The sequence below is a fragment of the Adiantum capillus-veneris genome, chromosome 28 (assembly GCF_014529385.1).
Source record: "Adiantum capillus-veneris isolate H3 chromosome 28, ASM1452938v2, whole genome shotgun sequence".
Taxonomy (NCBI): Eukaryota; Viridiplantae; Streptophyta; class Polypodiopsida; order Polypodiales; family Pteridaceae; genus Adiantum; species Adiantum capillus-veneris.
Window position 1 is genome coordinate 34773491 of NC_140958.1, and position 12198 is coordinate 34785688.

Below are 12198 nucleotides of genomic sequence, written 5' to 3' on the forward strand. Positions count from 1 at the left end.
AGGATGAAGAAGATGGAGAAGAGGGTGTCCTCTTTCTCGCCTTTTTCTTCTCTTGCTTTTTATCATCCCTCTTTGAATTGTGGTGAGGAGAAGAATACGATGGTCTTCTCCACTTTGGTGGTGATGGAGAGCGTTTAGCCCGCCGTCTTCGTGGAGCCATCTCCGCCGAGGTGGCGGGAGACTCGCTTCTTTCTCGTTCCTTCAGTGGAGGCTCTTGAGTTCTCCTTTGGGAAGGAGATGCATCATCAAGAAGTAAATTCTTGAGCCCTTCATATGGATTCTCTTCTTCTTCCCGAATCGGAGAGAGACCTCTTTTGGTAGTCTCACAAGGAGGCTTCCTAGGTGTTCTCTTGTCATGGTGATGAGCTTGGAGAATCCCGTGAGCACGGATCTGCCTTTGCACTTCACTTTGAAGAGATGGATTGCCCATGGCTTGTTGAAGCCTAGAAACAAGATAGTTAACAAGCATTGAAGCATCATTAGTAGCTTGCTCATGAGCAATATGATTAAGCCGTAGGCAAGCCCCGTAGGACTCCACTATTAAGACCATAGCTCTCGACTGTGATGCCCCGTTAACTGCACAAAGGAAGGCGCACTGCAAGGCTGAAAAATCCCTATTCTCCTTACTCACAGGCAATTAATAATACCAACCATTTGTAGCTAGCTTGAGGACCTCCCTTCTTGAGCAAGAAAAGAGAAACCTTGTGCTCTGATACCAATGTAACATTTAATGGCCTAATAACTTATGTGTAGCGGAAATTAGCATGAACATAGTGGGCATTTCATTAGAATAGATTCCTAATGAGAATTACAAGAGTGCTTGGGTGGAGAGAGCAACAAAAAGAATAACACCTAGTTAGATAGCATTGACAATACTTTCAAAAGAGAGAGAAATTAAGCTATTGACAACAGTTGAGGACCGGATTTTCATGGAGCCGGTCCCCCCTCCAAAAGGCTTTGTATTATGGTTTCTCCCATCAAGAGAGACATTGTACAATACAATTCTTTGTGTTCCTTCAAGACTAGCTAGTGCAATGAAGATGAAAGCTTCATGCACTAAGCAAAACACTTAGCAAACACAACTTGAATTATCCCCGTTCTCAGACCCAAGACCTCACACACCTTCGAAGTTGGTGAGAGCTAGCAGGGTATGAGAGTAGATTGAGAGGAAGAAGGAGTATCTTACGAGAAAGATGTACATCTCCTCACATAATCACTCATATTAGCATAGCTCATCTTAGTAATTATCTTGGTAGAGGAGATGAGCATGCATTGAAGCTTGGCTCTTGGTTGGATTTGCATCCACAAGCCAAGAGAGTGTTGATGTAGGCTTCTATCTTACAAGCTTGGAGTAGGTGATGAGTTCTCCCCATGTAGGGATATGTGTTGACTTTGGAGAGCACACAAAGCATCCAATTCCCCCTAAGCTTTAACCCTTTGGACACAACCTTTGAATTTTGGAACCTTAGCATTTTGGAAGTCTTAATGGGCTGAACCTTAGGGTCTTTTTAGCCCATTGTTGCACATGGCTCTTTTGCAGATGGCCCCCCCTTTGGATCCCTATTTTCCCTCCTTTGGATCCCTACTGTGGCCGGCGGTCTGCTAGCTTAACCAATATTCTAGCCTTTTCTCCCCTGGCACTTCCCCACATTAAATGATCAGTTTAATATGAGAAAATCATTTAGGAGAATTAGATATTGATTATTATGACAGAGGTGATGCTTTTTTGGTGGTTAACTAAGTACTTGGGGTGTGGCAAAGCAAGAATGCAAGGCTGAAAAATATGTGTTTTAAAATGAGGAATCTGTTGACGCATTTTGAAGATTGGAGTTTAAAGTATGTGGACAAGGCTCAAAATGAAGAAGCACATGGTGCAGCACAAGCTTCAATTGGACAATTGTATGTAATAAGGGCTGATTCTCGTCTTTATCTAAGAAGGGAAGCTTTAGAGAGGGAGGAAGAGTTTCTACAAATAGGTATGCTTCCATCGAGTTGGAGAAGTCAAAAAAGTATGCCTTCCTACGCCGTGCCAAAAGGTATGTGCTACTTGGCGATGCCTTGTAAACATATGAAGGGGGCTTATGTTGTGATGAGAAAAGTACCTCGGAAAGAGGAAAGTTATAGAATTTTAGAGGAGAATCATGAGGGTTCTTGTGGTGGTCATTTTGCTTCAAAGATCACTTTGCATAAAGTCTTGCAGGAAGGGTATGTGTGGCCAAGCATTCAACATGACGTTCATCATTGGTGCAAGTCTTGCAAAGAGTGTCAAAGCATCGCAAATAGGGTTATCAAATCAGAAATTAGAGGTACCATTGTGGCTTATGATGTGTTTGAGAAGTGGGGTATTGATGCAATAGGTCATCTACTTATGACAGCTAGAGGCAAATGTTACATACTTACTGTTGTTGACTATCTATCCAGGTGGGCTGAAGCCACGCCCGAAGCCAGGCTGTTAAGCACATCACGGGAAAAGATGTTTCCCAATTTATATATGAAGATATTTGCTACAAATTTGGAATTCCATTGAAGTTACTTTCTGACAAGGGTCCAGGTTTCAGGGGATAGCTGGTGGATTATCTATGTCAGAAGCTTCATGTGCATCGCATGTTTACTACTCCATATTATCCCCAATGCAATGGCATGAATGAAAGGTTTAATGGAGATCTCATAAGGGTGCTTACAAAGATGACAAGAAACAATGTGAAGACTTGGGATTTAGATCTACCTTGTGCTCTATGGGCTTACAGGACTGCCATCAAATCAGGTATTGGTTTCTCTCCCTTCAATCTAGTTTTTGCAAAGAGTCTTTACTTCCTATTGAGGTGGAGATACCAGCTTTGAAGATGATGCTAAAGCTTGAAGAAGAGCCCAATGGTGCATTCAATGAAAGGCTTCTATATTTGAAATGTGTACAATTGGATAGGTTGGTGGCTTTTGAGCATTATGAGCAGGTCTTGAAGAACAATCAAGCAAAGGAAAATGAGAAGGTGAAGGACAAAGACATCAAGAAGGGCGACATGGTGCTTTATTACAATAGCAAGCTTAATAGTACTTTTCAAAAGAAGTTTCAAATCAAGTGGCAAGGTCCTTTCTTGGTCTTAAACAAGTTTCCAATGGCACATATCAACTTGCTGACTTGGATGGTACCCCACATAAAGCGCGTGAATGGCTACAGGTTGAAGAAGTATATTACAAGGTTGATGACTGTAATTGAGGATGAGTCTCCTTTTGAAGAATTTTTTGATCATGTGGCTAAGGATGAAGATGAAGTGAAGACTCCCACATGTGGTTTACAGGATCTCTTTTGTGTTGTTGATCATGAATGATCTAGCAGGCTGGGGTGTGGCAAATTATGTTGGGCGCATTTCTGACACCCGTTTTTAATAAATTTGTACATATGGACATGAAGCCCAATGTCAAAAAGGTGTGCGGGATTTATTTTTGTGGTTTTTTAAGCTTGCTTTAGCAAGCATATGTACATGCATTGCAAGTCGCTAGTCGAGTGATAAATGTCGGGCTACTGTAAGTGCCCGTGAGTTATTTTTTTGAAGTGAGACTTGTAAATAGCTAAAACTCAACTACAAACTTAAACGAAGTTCAAAAAAAGACCAGAAAATCGCAGGTTTGAGCTCGTGTGCCTTCTTGATGGTTTTTGTTGCATTTTTTGCCCTCGCCTTGCCTACTCTACGTGTAGTCGTGTTGGGACAACTCCCTGTTTGCATCAATTTTACATATAGAGGCATGTAGATTCAAATTTTTTCATCTTCAGATTTCTCGCCATTCACTTTTCAAGCTTTAAAGTGCTCCAATTAAAGTTGTGCTCTTCAGGTGATGACTAGTCCTCTGCAGGGTTATGGCTATGGCAACCTAGTGGCAAATTGTGTGCAGATAGATTGGGAGGGCATGTATCTATGAATTGTGGAATTGATGTTGAAGTTGTGGGTTTGTGATGTTCAATGGTGAAAGGGGAGGCCCTTGTCTTCATATGCATTGGTTGGAGTGTGTTGTAAATCCATGCTTTGGTAGGGTTTTGCTCCTATGTGACATAGTCTTTTGGGTGGGCGACGACCAGTAAATTCCCCAGGGGACTACTCTTGTTGGTCTTGTGGTGTTTCAAAGGGATTTTCCAAAGCTTTTGGTGTTCTTGTAGTTCTCTTTCAATGCACTTGGGTGACAAGTGCTAAGCATGGCTCTTACACTTAGCACATGCCATCATACAAGCATTTGTTGATGTCAATCTCCACATGTTGATGAGTAGGCCATGAAAGGATTTTGCTTCACACTCGATGAGAGGGTTTTCTAGCAGTTTGTTAATCTACGAAAGTGGTTTTGATACTAAGAAACTAGATTTGTAAAGGCATGGACTACTTTTACAAACTTTACATTCCATTTCTTTCTCTTCAAAGCAGTTTGATCTCTTGATTTTAGGTGAACCGCAATGGCTAGCTCAAGAGATCGATGAACAACTAGTGCCAATGGTCTTGCAAGTTGAGAACAATCCTCGATTTGGTTACACCCATCTTGTTGTGATAAGGAGTATGTGTGTTACTATATATCCTAGACATGGCCCAATAATAGAGCAACCATTGCTTAGACATAAATGCATCTTATTGTTTATGTGAAGTGGCTTATAGGTATAGTTCTCTAGAAGTCCCTCTATCAAACTATGCCATGTGTGTTTTTAAGGTCTTATATCTTATCTATGAATATTTGAGTGTAAATGTAAATGTAATGAGTCCTTCCTTAACTCAAATTCACAAGATAGGTTTACAAATATCATATATAAATGGCGTCTTCGAATATATATTTTTGTGTTTTGAAATACCTTTTTTTATGAACTCTTGTATTGGCATAATTTCTGTATGTGCCACAGCCTATGGGACATAGACTTAGGAACATTTTAAATTTTTTCCTTAAACCTTGCCAAGAATGACTTGGAAGTGCATTGTACACATAATCACAGCACAACATAAAAGTTAACACTTGAAGATGGTAGGAAAACATTGGCAAAGCAAAGTATGATTGCTAAGAGTAAAGAGGAGTTGATATATTACAAGCGTGAGATGTCATAGTGCACACAAGAATTGTGACATTGTATTAATCTTAGAGTCCAACTAGAGAGGGAGGATGGAAAGGCTTCATATGGTAGTAACACGTAGTAGAAAGTTTAGAGCTTAGTGACTTTGGAGGCGGGAATTTTTAAAGTTGTTAAGTGGACCATTTACATAGTCCATATATTGTTTAGCACCTGAAAGTGTGGAGCCAGCAACAAGCTGATCTGCCATGGAGATAATTGCATTATTGTTGATCTTGTAGATGAAGGAGGACAACGTAATTGTGGTTGATTCTGACATGGACTTGCCGCTTTGGGTCTTACTCATGATTGTAGAAGCATAGGAGATGGGTTGGATGGGATCCTTGGCACCAGTGGTCTCAGTCGTCTCAATTGTAAAGCCCGCATTTACAGCTGATCCTTTTTGTGTCGCGTAGCTTGCTGCAGACTTAATGAGACTCGTGATTCGTAAAGTTACTACTTCTGCTAACTTTCCAGCCAATCCCACGACCCCCACCACAAAGTTAGAAACCCCCTTAAGAATCACGTTGCAATCAGTGGTATCATTCTTTGCTGTTTGTTGGGCCCAATCCACCAGGTGGATGTACCCTACATAGCTGTCGTTGCAAGTGAGCTATATTAGTATTTGATGTTGGTGCCATTCTTACTTGAAATATACAAGAAAAAGGAGCATTTAGTTGGTTCTAAATTGCATATGCAAGTAGTGAGTGCACAGATTCCTACATGAAGATTAGGTATGTAGATAGAGGTGTATTATATACATATATAGAATTATGTGTATACATGTGGAGAGAGAGAGAGAGAGAGAGAGAGAGAGAGAGAGAGAGAGAGAGAGATTTCAACCATTGGACACTAATGCTACGGTCAAATTCTCATATTTTTTCTCATAATATCAAGCCTCGTAATTGGTGCCAAGATTCTAGGGAAGTTTCGAACTCTCACACACAATCCACTACCCATGCACTTGCTTTGACCACTAAGGGGCCTCGGTGATGCTAGGGAAAGTGTACCTCAACTTAGCCTTGAGCCAGGTAGAGGGGGTAACTGTTTTGAGTTAACCCCATCCCTCAAATAATTCTACCTCCAAGAGGTAAAATTAGTACTACTCCCGTCCCCCTTTTCTTGTGTGTGTGTGTGTGTGTGTGTGTGTGTGTGTGTGTGTGTGTGAGAGAGAGAGAGAGAGAGAGAGAGATGTTCACAAAACATCTCTCTCTCTCTCTCTCTCTCTCTCTCTCCCCTTTTCTTGTGCGTGTGTGTGTGTGTGTGAGAGAGAGAGAGATGTTTTGAGATGCAAGAGAGAGAGAGAGAGAGAGAGAGAGAGAGAGAGAGAGATTTGTAATCACAAATCTCTCTCTCTCTCTCTCTCTCACACACACACACACACACACACACACACACATGCATAAGAAAAGGGGGGCGGGAGTAGTACTAATTTTACCTCTTTGAGGTAGAGTTATTTGAAGGATGGGGTTAACTCAAAACACTTACCCCCTCCTCCCAGGCTCAAGGCTAAGTTGAGGCACACTTTTCCTAACGTCATTGAGGCCCCTTGGTGGTCAAAGCAAGTAGTAAGTGCATGGGTAATCACATCAATCACTTGTAAAAACACGCCTCTTTGTGGAGGCCACCTAGAAGTTAGTACATGTGTGTCAATCGAAAGGTTGCTTACAAGTTACCATTGACCAATCTAGCCCCCCTCCCCCCAGCACTAAAGGGCACGGGGCATTAAATGAAGCCCCAGAGGTGGGATCTACGATTGAGAAGCCCGGAGACAAAAGCAGAGGCGCGCAGGGTCGTAGGATGCACCAGAAGTAAACTAGGACGCCGAAACGTAAACTTGGACATGGACACACCTGTCCACATTGACTTAACATGCGTTTGTTGCCCACCATGGTCAACATATGCGCACGGGGGGTTGGATAAGCCATGCGCCTTGCCCAGCACCCACCGAGGTTCACTTCGTGCGAGCAGCACCCCACGCCCCATTTTTTTGAGCCCTCAAATCTCCTTGAGATTCGTGCGCGCACCCTCAACCGTAGATCCCATCTCTTTGCTCCCGTGCCCTTTAGTGCTGAGCCCACCACCCCACCCCCCACACACACACATACAATGGGAACACAATGAAAAGCAAGGCATTGATCATGATGACGTACGAGTCAATCTCGTTCATCCAGGCATTGAACTTGCGAGCATACTCCTCAGCCTCTTCCTTGGTGAATTCCGCACTAGAGAGTTGGGGAATGAAACCTGATTTGCGGCGGGCGGTAGTGATAAAGGTGACGAGGATGTTACCGTGGTTCTCCACGTTGCGCCAGTAGTTGCCCGGTTGGGGACCCACCGGCAGGTAATTGATGTTTCCCTGATCATCATCCGTTACGTCTGCCGCGCCCACACCGGCATCCAGAAGGCCCCCAGCCTTGAACAACGATGCTGCAATCGCATCTCTCTCAGCTGCACTCATCCTGCATGCAGGCGCACACTCAATCACTACTCGCATCACCAGCTTTTGTTTCTCTTGTTGCTCACTCATAACAATTTTGCTATAGAGATGTACACCAAGTCCCTCGGGCCTCACCTCTTCTTGACCGTGCTGGGATCGAAACCTGGTGGAGGAGTCTTGAAGAGCTGGCTGTTCCTCTCCACCTATTCCGGAACCTGCCTTTGATGCATAACGGCCTTGTTTTGACATTTGGACGATCCAATTTTGTAACGTTTCTCTACCTTCAAAGGTATTTTTTAAAGGTATAATTCAAACTTTTAGTTCCTGCACGAAACCACCAGAAGCTGCTCTGTGGGGACCTCTCTTGCAGCAGATATATCCCCCCACACACCATAGCAGATTTTTGTCACCACTATCATCTCTCTCTCTCTCTCTCTCTCACACACACACACAACACACACACACACGCACGCACACACACAATAGCGCCCATGCACGCAAATAGACTTTTCTTTTTCCACCTGATAAGCGTCCGCAGCGGAAGCTGGTCTTGTTGCAATGATTCTGCAATCCCTGCGCAACACAAATAAAAGTGTAAAGGTGACCGTATATAATTGAGAGAGAGAGAGAGAGAGAGAGAGAGAGAGAGATACTTGAAGAAGGTAGTACAGTTAGATGGTGCTGTTGCTGCCTTCTTCTTAAATAACCGAGCCCCCTCACACTTACGGCGCTCTCTTTCTCTCTCTCTCTCTCTCTCACGATGACGGACTGACTCACGAGTCGCAGTCACGCGTGCATGCACGGACGACGACGGAAAATGGGGTATTGATTTTTGAGGCCAGTGATTTCGTTTTCCAAGTCATTTTCCACTTTGCCAATATCGTTGTCCAAACGTCCTGTCCCCAATCACGTCGTGGTTTGAGGATTGGGCACATACGCCCACACGCCTTGCAATTTCGTCCTCGATTCTCGCTGAGTCGAATCTCCTTTCCCTCTCTCTCATGTTCGAGATTGTAGGTAGCTGGAGATTGTACTGTTGCGACAGGAGCTGCTGGAAGAATAAGGCAGGCCGCAGCTCTCTCTCTCTCTCTCTCTCTCTCTCTCTCTCTCTCTCTGAGTCTCTCTATCATGTTGAACAGTTAGTTGGAGATTGTCGATGGGAGATTGTACTGTTGCATAAGTGAAGCCTCGTCTTGGAGGTGGAGGACGCGAGACAGGAGCTGTTGACACTTGGGAGAACAAGGCAGCGCTCTCTCTCTCTCTCTCTCTCTCTCTCTCTCTCTCTCTCTACAAAGATTCCCTCATGGGTAGTCTTATGGAAAAATCAATTTTCCAAACATACAAGATTCCTTTTCTTGAATTTTCCAAGAGGAAATTTTAGAAAATTAGGTAATTTTTTCATATTTTTACACTATTTTTCTCTTTTTTTGGGAGGAGTTTCTCCTTTTCCCCTTGCCCTCAACTAGCATTTTTGAAATTGAAAACGCCATGATATTAAGTTGAGACACATTTTTCCCGAACACTGTCGGAGTCATGGGCAGAGAAGGTGCAGGCGGCAGCTATGTGCCACGCATGGGGGGACGGAGGGAATCTTCATCCTTAATTAATAAATTTAATAAAACTGAAACCAGAAGGGGGTACAAGCTCGGGAAATTTTCGAACACAAAAGGAAGTAGGGTAAGAGGTGAGTGTGCAATGGAGCTACATACTGTGGGGGTTTCTTTTTATTATATGGGTTGCCTCTCGTAAAACAAGACCGCATGGATGGTGGGTTGGTTATAGGAATCATCACAGAGCATAGTTTATTCACTCCATGCGAGCTCGACCCGTCCATTCCCTTGTAGAGGGTGACAGAATTGAGTTCCAAGGTTGGGAGTGGGACGTAAGGATAAGATTCCAAGGAATCTCCTGAATAACTAAATAAAATAAACAAGGAGCCAGCACCCATTTCAAAACGAAAAATAGAGGAGAATTTTCACAACTTCTCTCTCTCTAACTTCATTGGGAAAAAAAAAGAGAGTTTCCAGTCCTTATGTCAAACTAGAATCTCTCTCTCTCTCTCTCTCTCTCTCTCTCTCTCTCTCTCTCGCTCATTGTTGTAGCACAAACCTTCAAGGTGCAAGCATAGGTATGTGCATTCTACACTCTCCTCTTAAAGTCTAGCCTCTCTCTCTCTCTCTCTCTCTCTCTCTCTCTCTCTCTCTCTCTCTCTAGCTTGCATGTATATTCATTCTCTATTGCTCATGCACGGCGTGTCTTGCACACAATTGAAATTTTTCCTTGTTCTTCGACTTCTTTCTACATGCAAGTATGTGAGGCCCATACATGGTTAGGGGGTGCAAGACATTAGCAAGCTAAATTGGTAGGGTACTAGGTGGTAGAGCTTTTGTTGAGAGCAGAGTCATTAGGTAGCACGCAATGGTTTGGGCTAATGGTGAATACAGGCGCATATAGCAAGGTAGTGCAAGCAAGACGAGCTTAGTGCCACTCTAGTGGGTCGAGGGACGACAAGGAAAAGCGAGGGGTGGTGTAATCTTTCAACAAATTTAATTATTTAACAAAGCCCTAGTAGGGAGTACAAAGTGAAACTAGTATGTATGTAAACATTCAATTATTTGATCCTCAAATGTTGAGAGAGGGAGAGAGAGCACAGAAATAGAGCCCCAAAGTGTGTGTAGAATACACACATGAGATGATGTATATATAGAGGGGACCTGGGTGCCATATATAGAGAAGCCATATATTGAGTAGCTTCACATATAAGCTCAACACCCCCGCTCAAATAAGGGTCCCTAACTTTGGATGAAAAAACCCTTGGGGGATCAAGGAAAAAACCCACAGCTCTATATACACCCACCGTTATATTATAAAAAACATTGAATGTACAAATGTTCATGAGGAGCTACATCACTCCTTTTACAATGAATATTTTATGAGGAGCTACATCACTCCTTTTAAAATGAATGTTTTATGAGGAGTTACATTACTCCTATCCTATCAAATACAATAATGAATACAAAGGTTCAATATAGAGGTGTAAAGGCTATCGATTAGCTCGTAATCAGAAGTGTCTCCGTGAATCTGCTGTGTAGCTTGTCATCAATATGACATCACCAAACATGTCTTCATGTTTTCATCAATATGGCATCACCAAACATGTCTTTATAAATCTTTTATTGTCACCAAGTTTGTCTTCATAAAATCAATTCTTTGATCAATCCTACATAGATCATAGACTCAAAAAACATAGTCATGAAAACTATTAGGATCGTTAGTAAAATAATTACGTTCACAATGCCATAAGAGATGGTTCGCGACGCCACTCTTTTGACGACATATATACACACGACAACATATGGTACATAAAGTATGAACGTAAAAGTACAAGATGTGTGATTATGTGATGCAAATGATATGTGTATATACTACATAAATCGACATTTATCAACGTAGTGAAATCAATGAATATAATCAAAGTATTAACAAAACATTATCATTGTATCAATAAGATTAAATAAATCATCATGGTATCACCGAGAATAACCATTGTATCACTGAAACAACATCATGGTATCACCGAGAATAACCATGGCATCACCGAGAATAACAATGGCATCAACGAAACAACATCATGGTATCACCGAGAATAACCATGGCATCAACAAAACAACATCATGGTATCACTGAGAATAACCATAATATCAATGAAAAATCATCATGACATCTACGAAACAACATCATGGTATCACCGAGGATAACCATGGTATCAACGAAATATCATCATGGTATCACCGAGAATAACCATGGTATCAACGAAACCACATCATGGTATCAATGAAATATCATCATGGTATCAACGAATATCACCATGATCAAAGTACTAACAAAACATCATCATGGTACCATCAAAATTTCTATGGTATCAACAAGAGATTATCAATAAAAAGACGTAAATTATATCTCCAGAAGAATAATTATACGAGAATCAATGAATGAATATATCATATAACAAAAGATCATGTACCAACAGTAGCTCGATAGAATTTGGACGATCATCAACGGCTCGACTGAATCGGAACGATATGTAACCGGCTTTTGCAGCAAAGTTACATCAGTAACAAATGTATGATTGATGAAGAGAAAATATAATTCAGAAGTTTTTAATTATGAGATAATTCAAAAGCAAAAAATAAAATTTTCTTTTCAAACATATTCGCAATCTGAGAACGATAACCCAAAATCGGTGCAGAATTTGAAAAAAATTTCTTCTGCAAAGTTGTAGACCACATCGATTCCGTTGTCTCACTCAAAAAGTTTTTGCAAAATCGTTTTCAATTAGGAGAAAAATCGAAAACAAAAACCGAAAGTTGCTTTTCGGACATCTACACAGGCCGAGAACGATAACTCAAAATCAGTGCAGAATTTGAAAAAACTTCCTTCTGCAAAATTGTAGACCACATCGATTCCGTTGTTTAAGATAAGTAGTTTCTACAAAATCTTTTTCAATCAAAAGAAAAATCAAAAACAAAAACCAAAAGTTGGGTAGTTTCTACAAAATTGTTTTCAATCATGAGAAAAATCGAAAACAAACACCGAAAGTTGCTTTTCGAACAGCTATGCAGTCCAAGAACGATAACTCAAAATTGGTGCAGAATTTGAAAAACTTCCTTCTTCAAACTTGTAG

The 12198-nt window shown here is 41.7% G+C and overlaps 1 protein-coding gene across 1 annotated transcript; it reads right to left on the reverse strand.

Annotated features, from left to right (window-relative positions):
- Positions 1-4990: 4990 nt before the first annotated feature.
- Positions 4991-8167, reverse strand: LOC147420271 (uncharacterized). The gene is made up of 4 exons (XM_086504292.1): positions 8036-8167; positions 7650-7838; positions 7228-7536; positions 4991-5670 (listed from the first exon to the last, which is right to left on the reverse strand). Exons 3-4 carry the CDS (start codon positions 7533-7535, stop codon positions 5175-5177), a joined length of 804 nt encoding a protein of 267 aa, XP_086360418.1. The 5' UTR covers position 7536; positions 7650-7838; positions 8036-8167; the 3' UTR covers positions 4991-5174.
- Between the last annotated feature and the right edge of the window lie 4031 nt (positions 8168-12198).